This window comes from Callorhinus ursinus, unplaced genomic scaffold, assembly GCF_003265705.2.
Source record: "Callorhinus ursinus isolate GAN/ISIS: 27379988/994484 unplaced genomic scaffold, GSC_fseal_2.0 scaffold5, whole genome shotgun sequence".
Classification (NCBI taxonomy): domain Eukaryota; kingdom Metazoa; phylum Chordata; class Mammalia; order Carnivora; family Otariidae; genus Callorhinus; species Callorhinus ursinus.
Window position 1 is genome coordinate 56,878,701 of NW_027397067.1, and position 20,398 is coordinate 56,899,098.

Here is a 20,398-nt window from a genome sequence, read left to right on the forward strand (position 1 = left end):
CACCTGGGAATATAAGCACTTTTCCAAAACCATTTCTTTAATGAATCCAATTTAAAAATCCTTGATAAAATCTCTGCATGGCCTATACCACACTTGTAGATTGAATGTTAAGTGGTTGATTTTTAAAAATAGAGAAATGGCTTTAAATATTTCCTGATTCTGTCTAATAATAAAAACTCAGCAAAAAAAAAAAAAAATGTTTCTTACCATGACAACTTGGTAAGGCTCTATTCCATCCAGGTCTTCCATCATCTCCCATGATACAGGTGAGTGTCGAATAACCTTGAAGAACATAACCAGCATCACAGTAATAGGTGACTGTTGACCCTAATTTATAATCCATTCCAAGTCTTGTGCCGTTCATTATATTGCCTGGATCAAAGCAGGACTCTCGAAGTTTTGCTGAAAAACAGTGTTGATATAAAATGAATTGCTTTAAGATACTATTTCCTTTGAAACCTTTAATATTTCTTTATTTCTATTTCTAAACAGATGGGAAAGTACCAGCACCCTTTCTGCTTCTGTTTGAGGGCTCAAAGTACAAAGTAGCCCAAAATCATACCTGACATTTTGCTAATTCATATTGATGAGTAAGAGAATAAAACTTTTCATTAGTCTTATTAAGACTCATCTAATATACAGTCAAGCATAGAGTTTTAGAGTTTATTATAAATTATAATATGCTATAATCCATGCATAAATATTTTAAATGATTGGAAAAGAAGTACTTATTTCTTTATTTAATATTTATTTAAAAGCTCTTCTCCCAAATAATGTACACTCATTCCTTGTGACTGAACCAGGAAGTGATACTACTGCCTATGTTGAGCTCAGCTCATTTCACCACTGGGAGGAAGGTAAAATTTTCTCTACCCTGAAATCATTTCTTGTAACCCATCTCTTATAGTTATTCCCCATTCCTGTCAGAGATCTGCCCATTATCAAATAGCAGCAAAATCTTTATGACATACAAACCATGATCTTTTGGAGCAGAGAGTCTATGTTAAAGTCAAGTACTTTTATTTATTTATCTATTTATTTATTTTAAGATTTTATTTATCTGTCAGAGAGAGAGAGGGAGAGAGAGAGAGCACATGAGAGCACACAAGCAGGGAGAATGGCAGGCAGAGGAAGAAGCAGGCTCCCCGTTGAGCAAGGAGCCTGAGGCGGGACTCCATCCCAGGACGCTGGGATCATGACCTGAGCCGAAGGCCTGTGCTTAATTGACTGAGCCACCCAGGTGTCCAAAAGTCAAGTACTTTTAAAGTTAACACTAACAGACACATTGAATATTAAGTCCATTCACAACAAAGGCACTAAAAGTTTTCTGTGCACCCAGATAGTGAACTAAAGAGTGACAGAACATGAACATTTTGAAAATATGTAGAGAAACAGAAAGATTAGTTCATCCATTTTTGGGAATAAGCTCTAAAACAAATGTCTTAATATTTCTATTATTATTATTATTATAGATTCCTTAAGAAATAGTACAAAAATGTAAGGGCCACCACAAGTTCAGGATAACAAATGTGATTTTCTACATTAGAATTTATTTTATGTTCATGGGAAGCCAGGAGGTGGGTGCATCTCTGCACATGACTCATGGAATCACTGGGATTTAAGTCAACAATATCTTAGTGTTTGGCTATCACAGAAATTATTTTATTGTAATATATCCAACTCTGATTAACTGCAACAGTAGGAATATATTTCTTCCATTCATAAGAGTTTACAGAGTTCAAAGTACTTCAACATTCATAGGAAATGAGGAGAAATTGGTGCTTTAGAAAGAACATTATACAAGATTTCTCCCAACTCAACTAAAGAGGAAATGGCAGAACCAAACATTGAAGTGATTTAAATAGACTATCAAAGGAACGAAGTTCTGCTTTCTTTCTTTCCTTTTTTTTCCAATAAGTACTTTAGAGCCCACGCTACCCAACAAACTGGAAATATAGCAGTGGACAACCAGAATATATTCTGGCCAACATGGCATTTACAGTTTATTAATTATATTAAATAAATGCTTGTAACTGTAATGATTATGGCGTAAGGGGAAGCATTCAGGAATCTTCCTGAAGAATTGACATCTAAGCTGAGCATCGAGAGAGAAATGACCTGACTAGGTGAAAGAGAGACAAAGCTCTTTAAGGGGACGAGTGTGCAAGTCGGATAAACCTGATGCCTGAGTTTCAATCCAAAGCTAAATAACTTGATCTTTTTCTAAGTGCATATACACAGATGCACACACATGAAATTTGCACCCTACATATTATTCAGAATTCACAATAAAAATCACTTCTCAATCCAACAAACTATATTTCTTCCCTGGTAAAATATTCACAGAATACCATTTTCCAAAAAGAACCAGCGGTGCGAATACTCAATTTGGTTACTAAGAACGGGACTTTAGTGTTCCAGGAGTTGGTTTGTTTACTTTAAAAAGGAAAACTGTACATTGAGCCTTTCCTTAAAAAGGCAGGGAAACACAACATAACTTTTAGGCAGATCAGAAACCTAGCATTTATAGCTGGCCTTCGTGAAATTGAGCAAAGTCCCTTGAGGGAAAAGGAAGAATTGAAGTTACTGGTTAAAAGGATTCATCCCTTTGTCAGGTGTAACCACCTAATATTCATCTTTTGAAAAGTTTGCTTTTTCATTCTTTAAAGTTTTCCCAATAGTTTCAATGCCATATCAGGGAATCTATATTGCAAATGTCCTACTTTTTGAAGAAAGGGAAATATGGCCAACAAATGAAATATATTGCCTCTGCAACAATTTTATATTGCTAGCCTCATTTTGAGAGGATTCATTTATCTCATTATTATGTTTACACATTACATTAAATCCTTGGTGAATAGCTTTCTATGAATAATACGGCCCTTGTTTATTTCCAGGTCTGCCATAGCAATTGTCTGGTAATTTTGGAAACACCTGGAGAATTCTTATGCAAAGGTCTAGGCAGTAGATGGAAAGGCGATTTGAGTTTTTGGAAAAAAAAAAAAAAAGACTGTGAGGCAGACAGGTTGATATTATTATTTTTATTAATAATTAATTTTGTTTGCCTTCACAGTAGTTTGCCTACTGAATAGATCCTAGGCAAAAAAACTCCCTTGCCTTATATTCTCCAAATAAAGCATATAAGATGTCTGCTGCAAGATAAAGCATAAGCAATAAAGCTTATATCTTAGATATGGTTTTTAAAAAATTTTTACAAAGCATTTATTTTTCAGAGTTTTTCCACCAGCAATTACAGTGTCCTAAATGCTTATTTTAATGAAAAAAAAAATGACATTAGAAAGCCATATACTGTGCCTTGAGAGAAGATTCAATTGGAAAAATTAAAACTTTATTATGCTCTTATTTCCATTCTATTCCTGAAAACAGACAGATGTTGTGATAATATATAAATATATATAACAAGCATGTCTATAACACTATGAAGTTTTTTATCATACTTTGCACAAGACAGTGATAATTATGTTTGTTGAATTCATATGTAATGATTGATTTATAAATAATTTTTTTTTCTGGGAGAAAAAGAATCATAAAAGGGATTCTACTTCAAAATTTATTCCCACATAGAGCTATACGCTCATGAAGGGGCCATTATTATGAATAATGTCAGTCTGTATAATCATAAGTAGTTATATGTTATTTTTGGTTTTCAAGGGTGACCAGAGTATGTAACTGCCTGTTATTTCCAGGATAGTGAACATGTGTGGATGGGCATATTCTGGCTAGCATGAATTCAGCCCACTAAGAACTAAGCTCCCTTCAAGATGTATATGCATTATATTTCCCTCATCTGATCATAATCAGTCCCACGAGGCCTCCCTATTATTAGCATGAGAGCTCACCTAAGAACTCAAGTCCCAGGGTGCTTTTAGAGAATAAGTATAAGCCATACATGTATCTCTCTTACTTTGGAAAGTATTTCTGCAAGGGAAATTAAACAATTGCCCCCAGAATACCTCAGGGTAACATTGAAATGTAATAAGTTGCTCTGTGAAAAAAATATCTTAAATTGGTATGTTAATTTAGAATGTAATTTATGATACTGTTAAGGTTCTTGGAGCAAGTGGCTAACTTATACCATATATAAACAACCAGTCATAAGTCTTCCACTGTACGTATTGGTGTCTATAAATTGGCATCCCTTGCTAGCTAAAACACCAGCTGCCAGGAGGTCTCCTTCTGTAGCACAAAACTGTATATTCTCTCTCCATCAGAATCAATATATTTTGTTAAAAGAATACAAATATTACTACTATATGAGTCACATTTATATAAATGTTGTAATTATGAATATTTAAGACACACTTATTAACATTATAACCTAAAATGGTCTTAATATTAAAACAATGCAAATGAGAGCACTGTTTAAACTCTAAATATTTATTCCACTGTAAGTTTGTTAATATTATATCTCATTGAAATTACAATGGAGACTAGGCCTGATTTGAACTCTTCATGGAGACATTGTTTTAAAATTAGCCAAACGTCTTCCCTTCAGCCCCAAACTTCTACTTCCTGCTCCAGTTTACTATTGTCTACAACATAAAAGCATATCCACAATTTGCTTTACATAAGTGAAAAGTGCTATTCCTTCCAGAATCCATGTTAGCAGGCTTGTGTTTTTGCAATGTTCAAATATAGCATTGGTTCATTGCACAACTACTGTGTATTTGCACACAAGCAAAAATAAGATTCAATGTCTGTCTTCAAGGGGGAAATGGAGAGAAAGATCTGAACACAAGCAGTGGTAACTATACTCTGGTGTGAGCTCTAATAGAGGTAGGTGTTGCGTTTAAATTAAAGGCCTACTAAAAACATTATTATGTATTTAGAGTGAGTCAAGACTTAAAAGCTTTACTTTTCAGTGCCAACAGAACATGCTCAAGTGAAGGTACAGGACATGTATTACAAATGACAAAGGGAAACTCTTTTTACCATCCAGGGTCTCAATGCATATGTCAGTTTATTTGGGGGGGGGTGCATATTTTAGGAAAATTCTGAGGTGTCTATGGCAGAAATAGACATAAGGACCATTTTATTAGCTTTAAGAAACTAGACAATTAAAGAGGTAACGTTTTTTGAAATGAGGATAGGAAATAGGGAGGCTGATGAAAAAGACCCTGGGGACCCTGAAGTGGGGAATGGAACTTCCCCATGGATGAGAATTGTGAGGACCAGTCCAGAGAATTAATTAGGTTGGATTTACGGAGTGCCATGAACTTGATACTAACATCAGAAGAAATACTCTTTGGAGTATAAATATAAGTATAAAATAAGACTTCATGAAATTGTGTCTAAGTGAGTATTGGTGTAGTAGCTAAGCATGGTGGGGAGTAATTGTAGGGTCCAGGAAGACTGAAGTTCATGGCATGATTATGTATTTCTCTCTGTATTTTATATTTTTATTTGCCTTTATTCTTAGTAGTAATAATAATTTATGTCGTTTCCTATAACTTTTTAATAATCTGATCCTTAGTTTTGTCATTTGTAAAATAGGGGTAGCAATACTTAGCACCCAATTCTGTTACTTTAGTATTTTTGTTGCATTTATAAGTGTACCTGCTCATAGGAAGGATAGAGATAATTGATTAAAAAGAGCTGATCATTGTACCTAGAATAGATTAGGTACATAATGAATAGTTTTATCTTTTAAAAAATTTGCATCTGTGGCCCTTTTCCTAAGGCAGCGTAAATCTTAGGAATTGGAAATAATGAGACATGGAAATGGATCAAGCTGGGAAGTAGGAATGCACGTACAGTTAGCTAAGAAAAATGGAGAGTAGGTTTTATCTCAACTGCTTAACTACATGGATTTGGGAATGGCTGCCTGGAATGTTGGTAGAGAAAGGACTGTGATGTCAGTTCCTGTTTCCACAGGACCTAATGCTGGAATCAGTTAGTACCATCTGCCCTGAGCAGGGTAGAATTAGTGGCATTTTTCCTGTATCTTTTCTCCTAGTGATCTCTGGAAATGTTTTACAGTAGGACCTAGCTGTACTGGCTTGCTTCCAGTTTTTTTTTCCTTCTTTGCTTGCCTGCTTCCTTCCTCCTTTCCTTTCCTCTTTCCTTTCTTTCTTTTCTTTACCTTTCCTTTCCTTTTTCTTTTCCTTTTAAATAGGTCTTATTTAGAAGCCTGTTTGCTGGCAGATACAAGAAGATATTCCTAAAGAGCCAAGTTCTCTTTATAAAATGCAGGACAGAAATGCATCTCTAAGATCTTATTTTTCAATAATGTTATTATTCTATGTTTCTAATTATGACTTGATTTAAAATGAGAAAACACCTCTTGTAGCTGCTCAAAACCAATCATTTCAATAATTACCACCCAATTATGATGTGTAGGCACTGTTGAAAGGCATTAATTGTACAGCAGTGAATAACAGAGTTCTTGCTCTTAAGAAGCTTGTATTTCAGCATATGTGTGGGGAGTTAGTGGAGTAAATGGGGGTGCATATGGTAAATAAACGTGAATAAACAAAGTATCAGGTGATTATATGGTTATTTGAGAAAAGAAAAAAAATGAAATTACAAAAAGAGTAGAAATAAGATCTGAAAGGCAAATAAATATAAATGGAGTAAATTCAATGCACCAATAAAAGAAAAGAAAAATATAATTCATATGTACTTGAAAATAAGTTCCCATAATACATAAAACAAAAATGGTCAAAATTTTAAGAAAAAAGTTAAAAATTAAGAATTATAATAGATATGTCCAAGTGTCTCAATGATCACTTGACCAAGGAGATTTTTAAAAAAATAGTGAAGATATAAATATTTGAGAAATATAATTGGAGGGCTTAATTTAATGGATATATATATAAACTTTCACCCATCAATTAAATCGTGCTCTTTTTGCCTAGCACACAGGGACAGGCATAATAATTGACCATACCACAGGCCATACAGCAGTCATGCCCAGCAATTGGAATCATACATATCTTACCACAGTGCAAGTAAATTAAAAATGTATAATTATATATAGATTGAAATTAATTGACGTTATTTCTAAATAACAAACAGAAAAAAAATCAATGCAGTGGTATTAGGACAAGTTTAGAATGATTAATAATGAAGCTCTACACTTTAAAACTTTTGCAAAGCATGTAAAATCGTACTTAGAAAAAAGTTATAGCCACAAAAGTTCATATTAGAAGAGAAAAAATCTGAGTATTAATAAGTTAAGTATTTATTTCAATAAACTAGAAAAAAGGGAAAGCAAATCCAGAGAAAATAGAAGGGAATAAATACTATGAATAAAAGCAATATTAACACACATCCTAAACAATGTTAATAAAAACATACAGCAACAAATAAAATAAGAAAATACTGAAAATAGTTTTATGCCAATACACTTGAAAACTTGGATGGATGAAAATAATTCTTAGAAAACAGACTCAAAAATCTAAGATAAAGTAGCAAAACTGGATAGATATATAACCACAAAATTCTACTACATGAAATCACCAAGTCCCTATTTTTACAGGAAATTTCTAGCAAATGTTTAAGAAACAGATGGTTCCTAGCTCATACAGACTATTCTAAATACTAGAAAATAAAAATGCTCCCAAAGTTAGAGGGTTGTATAATGTTGATCAAAACTAGACAAAGACAAGTGTAAGGAAGGAAAATTACAGACTAATCTCATGGTAAGAGATCAAAGATAATAAATTTTTAATCGATGGTAATAAGCCCATGGCAATATATGCCATTATTACAAAAATTTAATATTTTAATGCACTGAAATCAGCAAAGTATAATAAAAGCAAAAAAAAAAGGAAATCGCTTTTATCCTATGAATGTGAAGATGTTTTAATGTTAGAAAAAGTATAATATAATTTACCAAATTAAGAGTTTCACAAAGGAAAACCTTGTAATATTTTCAATAGTTGATGAAAAAGCAGTTGATAAAATATTTTTTTAAAGATTTTATTTATTTATTTGTCAGAGAGAGAGAGCACAAGCAGGGGCAGAAGCAGGCAGAGGGAGAATCAGGCTTCCTGCAGAGCAAGGAGCCTGGTTCTGGTTCCGGACTGGATCCCAGAACCCTGGGATCAGGACCTGAGCTGAAGGCAGACACGTAACAGACTGAGCCAACCAGGTGTCCCACAGTTGATAAAATTAAATCCCATATGATTAAGCGATTTTTAGTAAATCAGGAATGGAAGGGAACTTCCTATAATTGATAAAATATATATCTAGGTAATGTAACATTTTGGGTAAGAATGTCAATGCTGGGATTCTGGAGCCCACTCTGCATCAAATCTTAGCTCTGCCACATAACCGGGCAAATTACTGAACGTTGTTGTACTAAAACTTCTTCATTCATAGAGGTAAATGATTTTTACATGTAAATAACTTTGAAATGTCTCTGAAAACAATGAGTTAAAAAATGTTAGCCCTTATTAGCATTACCACAACCAATAGTAAATATCATACTTAAAGGTAAAACATTAGATGTATTCTCTTTAAAATCAGTAATGACAAAAAAAAAAAGTCAGTAATGACAGAACAATGGCTACCACTGTTTTAATTTGATGTGGTACTGACTTTCTTATCCTGATCATTAAGCCAAGGGGGTGAGGGGTGGGGGAGCATATAGACTAGAAAAACAAACAAACAAATACAACAAAACAGAACTGTCACTGTTGGCATAAAACATCCCAAAAAATCCATAGAAAAATTATGATAACTGATGAAAGACTTAAGCCAGTTTGCTAGAGACTAAGTAATTACAAAAACCCATGTATTAGCAACAACCAGTAAAATCTAATAGAAAGTGAGATTAATTACAATGGAAACTACAAGACATTTAAGATTTAGATGAGAAAAATTTATAAAGAAAATTGTAAACTATTACTGAAAGGCAACGAGGAAGGTATGAGTAAATTGAGAGATATGCCATAATAGTAGATGAAAAGATTAAATATCATACATAGTTCAATTTATTCTAAATAATTTATAAATACAATGCAGTCCCAATCAAATTCAACAGACAGAAAGAACTTAATTCTAAAAGCAAAATAGAAGTTATAAAGGTTAATAGACACCAAGACCATTTTGAAGAAGGGTAAGGTAGGGTAATCTGCTTACCTCATATCAGTACTTGTTTTAAAGCTATAGTCATAAAAAAAAAAAAAAAAAACAACTATAGTAGAGTGCTCATTATGGTTTGCCTGGATAGCCAGCTAGTTGGGTCCTGCCTGCCTGGTGTATGGTGTGGGGAGGCCCTTCCACATGTAGAGATTGGCATGGTGCTTAAGTTCAACCCTGCATTAAGACCATAGTTAGAAGACCTAAACTTCTCCGGAGTCCTCTGGTTTGGAGCAGCCAGCATTTGCAGAGACCCCCAATAAATAGCTGGCACCCCAAATCCTGTCTGGTGTCAAGCAGCTTATAAATTCTTTCACTGATAAGGCCATTTTCTTACTTTCCTCTGTAAGATGAGAGACTCATAGAGGGCTCAGCCTTTCCAATGTAATGAAATCCACATCATTTCTATATCCAGTAGATAACATGGCCTCGGCATGCATTCCCAAATTTTGTTGGAGCTATTGGAGGATTCCAAGCATCTGTATATTGCTAATTTGTGTTTTCCCTCTCCCTACAAAAGCCTTCCTTAAACCATGCCATGTAAAGTTGTGGGATTAATCTTTACTTCTTTTGATAGACTTGAAGAGACATACCCCCACCCCGTTCCATGGCAAATGCAAAAGGAGTTTCAATTGTATATTTAATATTATATTTCTTAAGACAAGAATAAAGAGATCTGAAGCAAATATGGCACAATATTAAGGTTTGTCAGGTTGGATGGTGGATACTATGAAGTTTGTTTTGTTATTCTGTATAATCTTCAGTTATTGAAAATATTTCATAATAAAAAAGTGGTAACAAATCCAAAATATATATTTTAGTACTCAATTGATAACTTGAGATAAATTATCAGTATATCATTTTTGAACTCAATTATTGGAAAAAAAATTTTAATTTAAACAACTAAGATCTATTTTTTCTCATAGTCATAGAATAAAAGTTAAGAAAAATGTATTTATAAACATACATAGGCATTGTAATTCATTTAAATATTTGCAGAAATATTCTAAAATGTTATAATTATCACTATATTTTATTTTCTCTATTCTGAATATTGACACATTCAAATATCTTTAGACATTTTCTGAAATGTAATTATCAGTATACTTTGTTCTCCTTATCACTGAGAGTAGTCTCTGAATAAAGATGAGTGAAGCTTCAGCTTCCAAAAAAATTTGTTAATGTTGTTTTTTTAAATATTTTGTGGTCTTAGCCAACTACCACAATGTACTAATTGCTAATTTGTTTGCCTGATACATTTCCTTTGGTAGTAATTAGAGAAATGCTAATTTCCTTCTCACTGATAGGAAAAGTCTACAGTGAGAGCCCTTTTATAAGATGAATTGTAGGTAATCTGCATTAAGAAATACACAGATAACTAACCACTGACAATGGCCAATACAGAATTATTTTCCTGTATAAAATACAATCTAAATCATGCTGCTGAAATCTAATGTTCACATTTACCTTTATATTCTAAATGAAATCCAGTGTAACTAACAGATCCATCACTCCGAAAAGCCAAATGCATAGTATTTGAGCTGCTCTCTATTCTCTCTGGTAACTTGCTGTCTTGAAAACTTCCAATCAGCGGGCTATTACTGTCTGGTCCGTCATATATATAGAGGAAGTCATAGTTAGGTTCTATGCTAAAACTAAAAAAAGAGAGAGGGAGAAAGAGAGAAAAGGAATTGGACTGATTACTGCTAAGGTGTTAAGTGTAATAGTCAATAATCATATATTAATTCAGTCAATATCTTTAAAAATAACAGACCTCATCAACGAAAACTAAGTTGAAAATTTACCGGGCAACACATTGAATATGAATATCAAAGCAGTGCAAGAGAGAAAAGACATCTTGATATTTTCAAATATTTCTAAGTTGTCACTGTGTCAACAGGGAATACAAATGATAGTAAGGCAATTTCTAATGAAATTAGAAATACGAGGTTTGGAGTCAGAGATATTAAGTTCAAGTCTTGCTTCTGCCCTTGTTAGTTACATATCCTTATGTAAGTTACTTTATATCCATTAAACTTGGAGGACATCTATTTTAAAAATTTTTCATCCAGATATTTTGCATCATGAAAATGCAACCTTTTTTCTTTGTCAATGATACTATTTGACTTGAACTTCAAAATTTACAAGCATATTTGCTGTTTAAAATTCAACTCTACATATCCGATTCCAGCAAAAGTTTGAAATACAAAATTTACATTTAAATCCTCAAATGAAGTCCTGCACATTGTATTAGGTATTCTTTTTCCTGAAAGTAAATATATTTTCTTCTTTTAGAACTTGATGTAAGAGAAATCAAACCAACACCCTGTTTGTCAAAATTAAATAATGTGTAAATAAGGACATTTTAGCATGTAAATTATTCAAATCAATGTTTTGATATTCCAGATTTGCCTTAACAACCTTCAGAAGTATGATAATTGTCCCATAATGATTGTAGAATCCAAATATTTAGAAGCCAAAGACATACAAACATTTGTCTATTACCTAGATCATACTGTAGCAGAGAAAAGGATGGACTCAGTTGGGTCATTAAGAAAAGTCAACAAGTTCATGATATTAAATAAAACCAGTAAAGCTTGCAATTGTTAAACATCTATCAGTGGAAAAACTATCTTGTCAAATTTTATCATCTTTGCATATAAATAAGAAACTTGTAAGAAATGTTCTTTCCAAATCTACTGGATTTATAGAGGTTAAATTTCCACAACAATTCTAAATCTTTTCGTATGCATGTATAAGGGACAGGAATCCAGATAGTTTACCTGTGCATAAATAGTGAAGAAAGACTGGTGTAATGCAGGGTTTCTAAACTTCAATAAATAAGGGGCCCCATAACATGAGAAAGTTAGGGGACCACCACATTGTTCTATTCTGTTTAATTTATTCAGTATCTATCTTCATTAAGTCTAAATCAATTAATTACTCTTGAAATCTTTTGGTGGGTATAAGGCCTAAATTTTGGCAATTTTTGCTGTAATATAGCAGAAATCAGAGGATAAGGCCTTATTTTGTTACTACCCTTCTGGGGTAAAACACAACCTTTTTGAACTACATTTCTTGCAGCATTAAGATTTAATGCATATTACAACTTCCTTACCTACATTACTGTTGGCAGAATCACTAGAAGCAAGTGCTTTATAAATGATATAGCTGTATGTATTATCCTCAGAAACCCAAAAGCCTATTTAACAATGGACTGAAGCCCATTTCTTTTTAATTTCTAGTTTGGGCCTAAATAAGTACTTTGAAATATTGCTTTGTAACTTCTTTAAAAATGAGAATAAAACAAAGAAGTCTTTTTTTTTTTTTTAGGAAATTTTAGAGTTCTAGCTGTAATGACTATTTCTCCTGAAAAAAAAAAAAAAAGGAGAGTACATTCTAATAGGACATTCTATTTTATAAGGCAGTTTCATAAATATTAAGTTGGTCTTGTCAATAATCCTGTGGTATAAGGAAGGGATTATCATTTCCATTTTCCCAATGAGTACACTAAGGCCCTGAATGTCAGTGATCTCTCTAGGGTCACATAATAAATGACACAGCTGGAAATCAAATTTAGGTCATGCGTTTCATCTAATACAGCCTTCTACCACTCATTTATTAACTACAGTAATTTTGTAAGTCTGCTAAGGCCTGTATCATTCAAATTGACATTTCTCATGTCTGTACTGCTATTTTCTCAACTGTAAAAATGAGTATAATAACCTCAGCAATTTGTCTCATAACTGGGTCCTGGCATATAACTAACATTACTATCACTGTTGCTTTGTTATTACCAATTATCAATGTATTACTACAAATTATAGAAATAAAAAGTCGGCATATGTATACTTTTACAAATTTTTATGACTTCAAATTGTTTTTAAACCTGGTTTCAATATATTAGAAAAAAGTACATATTTAACCTTAATATTTTACATAAATACCAAGCAGCTTTAACACACCAGCAGGAGGGGCTGTGTTACTAGAGCCAAAGCACATCAATCTTGGACACTGAAGATTAGGAACATTTCTGCTTAAAGAACTCTTTGAGTTGCTGATACCTAAACCCTCCCACTGAAATATTAAGGGAAAAGGTTAGACCAGGTTTTGTGACAATAGGTATAAGTTCCCTGTGAAGAAACAGGTTCATTCCAAAAAATAACCTACCCGAGGTAACACAGATAGTGGTGGCAGAGTTTGACCTCGAAGTCAGCCACCTTCTTTCCCACACAGGAAGCTGGATCCTCGGCTACTTCAGTACTAAGGCTACCCTGCAGTTGACATTACTAACCAACATTTGTAAATTCTGGAACACTCCCAAGTAAAGCTCTATCATGAGACAAGTTACACTGAGAAATCATATAGGAATGATTCATCTCTTCTCTGTCAGCTTGACTTAATGAGATCACCATAAAAATAACAGGTAGAATACATATTTTCACAAGCCGAATGGTAATGTTGCACATATGGGTATTTAGAAACTACAAAAAGATTTTGGGTGGCACACAAATAGGAGAAAAAAATCCTGAGAAATAGTGACCTTTTAATCTTGAAGTTTGGGAAAAACTGAATTTTATGAAGCAGTGATGGTAAATACAGGGAGAGAGGAAAAGTTATAAAGAAATCACATTTCATGAGAGACAATAAACTACTTGACCTTTAACATGCTTCCTCTACACTGAAATCTGGTGAAGATGCTTACCCACTAGTCTTGAGAACTACACTGGCATCTATACTATTATACAAGGCTGCAAACTGCTGATTGCAAAGTATTAGTACTGGAATTAATAAAGATTAATTAAAATGTCATATACAGAAATAAAACTTTGCCTAGTGCAAATGCTAAGGTAAAATGACAAGAAAAGATTTTTTAAAATGTAGAAATGTACAGGAACTCACCTGATAAATGCCAAGGAGATAACATAGTCTGTGTTGACGGTGATAGTCCAGTCACAGTCCCTGCTATGGGGATATGGATGAGGGAAGTTTGGTGAAAGAATAAAGCCTGAAGATCCTGTTAAATTGCCTCCACAGGGTGCTTTAATTTAAACAAACAAACAAACCCTTAAGTGATTAATAAAATTTATTAGCTATCAATATTTGTATAAACACTTCTCTAAAAACTTCAGAAGATTTCATATACATCTGACTTTTTTTAGTATTGGATGGTTGAGAATACTGTATTGTCTTTCAAGAAAGACCATTAAGATATTAAACACATATGTACATAGTTACATTGAATTTAGCTTTTTCACTGGCTTCAAAATTACATACGTACTTCCCTCCCTTTCTAATACTATTTTGTTTCATGTAGAAGATAAGCATTGAGAGGAAGGGTATAGATGGTTTTCCCAAGGTTCTAAGAACAAATATGAAGCTTGAAGGAAAAAGTTAGAAACAAAACAAAGCAAAACAAAATCTCTAATAAGTGGAATAATGGGACATGAGATACTTGGCTCATTTTCACATCATCCCTGGTACCTTTTCTTTATGTATTTATGGAGGAAGAGTCTATGACAATAATGAATGAGTGAGAATGGATAATTATCTGTGAAACTACAGCATTTTACAATAAAACACTCTTAAACTGAATGTTACCATATCCCTAAATTCTAGTTGTCTGACTTGTTGATGAAAATAGACAGATACTAGAGTTATTACAGCCCCAAACAAAGGTTTCAGTAACACTTCGATAAAGAGGCTCCAACACTTGTCAGTGAAATGCAAAGAATACATTCTTTAAGGGATTAATGTTGAAGTCTGTATATTTTTAATGTTTTTTATTATTATGTTACATTAATCACCATACATTACATCATTAGTTTTTGATGAAGTGTTCCATGATTCATTGTTTGCATTAACACCCAGTGCTCCATGCAGAACGTGCCCTCTTTAATAGCCATCACCAGCGAACCCATTCTCCCACCTTTCCCCTCTAGAACCCTCAGTTTGTTTTTCAAAGTCCATCGTCTCTCATAGTTCATCTCCCCCTCCGAATTCCCCTCCTTCATTCTTCCCCTCCTGCTAACTTTTTTTTTTAACATATACTGTATTATTTGTTTCAGAGGTACAGATCTGTGATTCAACAGTCTTGCACAATTCACAGCGCTCACCATAGCACATACCCTCCCCAATGTCTATCACCCAGCCACTCCATCCCTCCCACGCCCCACCACTCCAGCAACCCTCAGTTTGTCTCCTGAGATTAAGAATTCCTCATATCAGTGAGGTCATATGATACATGTCTTTCTCTGATTGACTTATTTCGCTCAGCATAACACTCCCCAGTTCTATCCAGGTGTTGCAAATGGCAAGATTTCATTCCTTTTGATGGCTGCATAATATTCCATTGTATATATATTCCACTTCTTCTTTATCCATTCATCTGTCGATGGACATCTTGGCTCTTTCCAAAGTTTGGCTATTGTGGACACTGCTGCTATAAACATCGGGGTGCACAGACCCCTTCGGATCCCTACATTTGCATCTTTGGGGTAAATACCCAGTAGTGCAATTCCTGGATCATATGGTAGCTCTATTCTCAGGTTTTTGAGGAACATCCAGACTGTTTTCCAGAATGGTTGCACCAGCTTGCACTCCCACCAACAGTGTAGGAGGGTTCCCCTTTCTCCGCATCCCCGCCAAAATCTGTTGTTTCCTGACTTGTTAATTTTAGCCATTCTGACTGGTGTGAGGTGATATCTCATTGAGGTTTTGATTTGGATTTCCCTGATGCCGAGCACTTTTTCATGCGTCTGTTGGCCATTTAGATGTCTTTGGAAAAATGTCTGTTCATGTCTTCTGCCCATTTCTTGATTGGATCATTTGTTCTTTTGGTGTTGAATTTAAGAAGTTCTTTATAGATTTTGAATACTAGCTCTTTATCTGATATGTCATTTGCAAATATCTTCTCCCATTCTGTTGGTTGTCTTTTGGTTTTGTTGACTGTTTCTTTTGCTGTGCAAAAGCTTTTTATCTCGGTGAGATCCCAATAGTTCATTTTTGTCCTTGCTTCCCTTGCCTTGGCGATGTTTCTAGGAAGAAGTTGCTGCGGCTGAGGTCAAAGAGGTTGCTGCCTGTGTTTTCCTTTAGGATTTTGGTGGACTCCTGTCTCACATTTAGGTCTTTCAACCATGTTGAGTCTATTTTTGTGTGTGGTGTAAGGAAACAGTCCAGTTTCATTCTTCTGCATGTGGCTGTCCAATTTTCCCAACATTTGTTGAAGAGACTGTCTTTTTTTCCACTGGACATTCTTTCCTGCTTTGTCGAAGATTAGTTGACCACAGAGTTGAGAGTCCATTTCTGGGCTCTCTATTCTGTTCCATTGGCCTATATGTTTTTGTGCCAGTACCATACCGTCTTGATGATGACAGCTTTGTAATAGAGCTGGAAGTCCGGAATTGTGATGCCGCCAGCTTTGCTTTTCTTTTACAATATTCCTATGGCTATTCGGGGTCTTTTCTGGTTCCATACAAATTTTAGGATTATTTGTTCCATTTCTTTGAAAAAAGTGGATGGTATTTTGATGGGGATTGCATTAAATGTGCAGATTGCTCTAGGTAGCATTGACATCTTCACAATATTTGTTCTTCCAATCCATGAGCATGGAACATTTTTCCATTTCTTTGTGTCTTCCTCAATTTCTTTCATGAGTATTCTATAGTTTTCTGAGTACAGATCCTTTGCTTCTTTGGTTAGATTTATTCCTAGGTATCTTATGGTTTTGGGTGCAATTGTTAATGGGATCGACTCCTTAATTTCTCTTTCTTCTGTCTTGTTGGTGTATAGGAATGCCACTGATTTCTGTGCCTTGATTTTATATCCGGCCACTTTACTGAATTCCTGTATGAGTTCTAGCAGTTTTGGGGTGGGGTCTTTTGGCTTTTCCACAAAAGTATCATATCTGCAAAGAGTGAGAGTTTGACTTCTTCTTTGCTGATTAGATGCCTTTTATTTCTCTTTGTTGTCTGAATGCTGTGGCTAGGACTTCTAATACTATGTTGAATAGCAGTCGTGATAGTGGACATCTCTGCCTTGTTCTTGACCTTAGGGGGAAAAATCTCAGTTTTTCCCCATTGAGAATGATATTTGCTGTGGGTTTTTCATAGATGCCTTTTAAAGATATTGAGGTATGTACCCTCTATCCCTATACTCTGAAGAGTTTTGATCAAGAAAGGATGCTGTACTTTGTCAAATGCTTTTTCTGCATCTATTGAGAGGATCATATGGTTCTTGTTCTTTCTTTTATTAATGTACTGTATCACATTGATTGATTTGTGGATGTTGAACCAACCTTGCAGCCCAGGGATAAATACCACTTGGTCGTGGTGAATAATCTTTTTAATGTACTGTTGGATCATATTGGCTAGTATTTTGGTGAGAATTTTTGCATCCGTGTTCATCAAGGATATTGGTCTGTAATATTCCTTTTTGATGGGGTCTTTGTCTGGTTTGGGGATCAAGATAATTGTGGCCTCATAAAACGAGTTTGGAAGTTTTTCTTACATTTCTATTTTTTGGAACAGTTTCAGAAGACTAGGTATTAATTCTTCTTTAAATGTTTGGTAGAATTCCCCTGGGAAGCCATCAGGCCCTGGGCTTTTGTTTGTTGGGAGATTTTTGATGACTGCTTCAATTTCCTTAGTGGTTATAGGTCTGTTCAGGTTTTCTATTTCTTCCTGGTTCGGTTTTGGTAGTTGATACATCTCTAGGAATGCACCCATTTCTTTCAGATTATCTAATATCCTGGCATATAGTTGCTCATAATATGTTCTTATAATTGTTTTTATTTCTTTGGTGTTGGTTGTAATCTCTTTCATTCATGGTTTTGTTTATTTGGGTCATTTCACTTTTCTTTTTGATAAGTCTGGTCAGGGGTTTATCAATCTTGTTAATTCTTTCAAAGAACCAGCTCCTAGTTTCGTTGATCTGTTCTACAATTCATTTGGTTTCTATTTCACTGATTTCTGCTCTGATCTTTATTATTTCTCTTCTCCTGCTGGGTTTAGGCTTTATTTGATGTTCTTTCTCCAGCTCCTTTAGGTGTATTTTTAGGTTGTGTATTTGAGACCTTTCTTGTTTCCTGAGAAAGACTTGTATTGCTATATACTTTCCTCTTAGGACTGCCTTTGCTGTATCCCAAAGATTTTAAACAGTGTGTTTTCATTTCCATTGGTTTCCATGAATTTTTTTTAATTCTTTTTTAATTTCCTGGTTGACCCATTCATTCTTTAGTAGGATGCTCTTTAGCCTCCATGTATTTGAGTTCTTTCCGACTTTCCTTTTGTGATTGAGTTCTAGTTTCAAAGCATGGTGGTCTGAAAATATGCAGGGAATGATCCCAATGTTTTGGTATCAGTTGAGACCTGATTTGTGACTTAAGATGTGATCTATTTGGAGAATGTTCCATGGGCACTAGAGAAGAATGTGTAGTCTGTTGCTTTGGGTTGCAATGTTCTGAATATATCTTTGAAGTCCATTTGGTCCAGTGTGTCATTTGAAGTCTTTAGTTCCTTATTGATCTTTTGCTTAGATGATCTGTCCATTTCAGTGTGGGGGGGTGTTAAAGTTCCCCACTATTATTTTATTGTTGTCGACGTGTTTCTTTGCTTTTGTTATTAATTGGCTGTTCCCATGTTAGGGGCATAGATATTTACAATTGTTAGATCTTCTTGTTGGATAGACCCTTGAAGTAGGATATAGTGTCCTTCCTCATCTCTTATTACAGTCTTCGGTTTAAAATCTAATTTGTCTGATATAAGGATTGCCACCCCAGCTTTCTTTTGGTGTCCATTAGCATGGTAAATGGTTTTCCACTCCCTCACTTTCAATCTGGGGTGTCTTTGGGTCTAAAATGAGTTTCTTGCAGACAGCATATTGATGGGTCTTGTTTTTTAATCCAATCTGATAGCCTGTGTCTTTTGATTGGGGCATTTAGCCCATTTACATTCAGGGTAACTATTGAAAGATATGAATTTTAGGTTCTCTCTTTGCTTAGAGGACCCCTTTCAATATTTCTTGTAAGGCTGGTTTTGTGTTTGCAAAATCCTTTAGTTTTTGTTTGTCCTGGAAGCTTTTTATCTCTCCTATTTTTTGAATGACAGCCTAGGTGGATATAGTATTCTTGGCTGCATATTTTTCTCATTTAGTGCTCTGAATATATCATGCGAGTGCTTTCTGGCCTGCCAGGTCTCTTTGGATAGGTCTGTTGCCAGTCTAATGTTTCTACCATTGTAGGTTACAGATCTCTTCTGAGACTTGTAAGTTTTACTATTAGATGTCAGGGTGTTGACCTATTTTTACTGATTTTGAGGGGGGTTCTCTGTGCCTCCTGGATTTTGATGCCTGTTTCCTTCCCTACATTAGGGAAGTCCACTATAATAATTTGCTCCAATATACTTTCTGCCCCTCTCTCTTTCTTCTTCTTCTGGGATCCCGATAATTCTAATGTTATTTCATCTTATGGTATCGCTTATCTCTTGAATTCTGCCCTCATCATGCAGTAGTTGTTTATCTCTCTTTTTCTCAGCTTCTTTATTTTCCATCATTTGGTCTTCTATATCACTAATTCTCTCTTCTGCCGCATTTATCCTAGCATTTAGAACCTCCATTTTTGATTGCACCTCATTAATATCCTTTTTGATTTCGACTTGGTTAGATTTTAGTTCTTTTATTTCTCCAGATAGGGTTTCTCTCATAACTTCCATGCTTTTTTCAAGTCGAGCTAGTATATTTAAAATCATCATTCTGAACTCTAGTTCCGACATCTTACTAATGTCGTATTGATTAGGTTCCTGGCAGTTGGTACTGCCTCTTGTTCTTTTTGTTGAGGTGATTTTTTACACCTTGTCATTTTGTCAGAGGAGAATAGATGAATTAGAGATCAAAATGCTAACTGGGTAACAACGACCCCAGAAAATATATACTAAACAAATCAGAAAAGACCTGAAACCGGGGGAAAAGAAAGGGAAAGAAAGAAAAAAGAAAAAAAAAAGAAATAGGAAAAGAAAAAGATAAAAACAAACAGAAACTAAACAAAACAAACAAACAAACAAAAAAACAGAATATGATCAAATATGATCTGGCTGGTGCATAGATCAGTGCCACACACTAGATTTTGGCATATTTTGGTCTGTTAGTAGAAAGTGCCTCCCAAAATTTTAAAGAAAGAAAAACTTATTTATGTACAAAAATAAGGGTTAATACGATGAAGGGATGGAATATGACTCTAAAGATGAAACTTATAAAAGATTTTATAAAAGGAATTGATAAGAAGTGGTTTGAAAAA

At 34.4% G+C, this 20,398-nt stretch overlaps 1 protein-coding gene across 5 annotated transcripts in view; it reads right to left on the minus strand.

The window, feature by feature from the left end:
• The window catches only part of CSMD3 (CUB and Sushi multiple domains 3), a 1,170,304-nt gene that overhangs the window by 245,976 nt on the left and 903,930 nt on the right, over positions 1 to 20,398 (minus strand). For all 5 annotated transcript variants that reach the window (XM_025871014.2, XM_073893120.1, XM_073893119.1 and 2 more), the window contains 3 exons: positions 14,011 to 14,149; positions 10,576 to 10,763; positions 208 to 402 (listed from right to left, as the gene is read on the minus strand). In XM_025871014.2, coding sequence (XP_025726799.1) covers positions 208 to 402; positions 10,576 to 10,763; positions 14,011 to 14,149 — 522 coding nt within the window. The remainder of the gene's footprint in view (positions 1 to 207; positions 403 to 10,575; positions 10,764 to 14,010; positions 14,150 to 20,398) is intronic.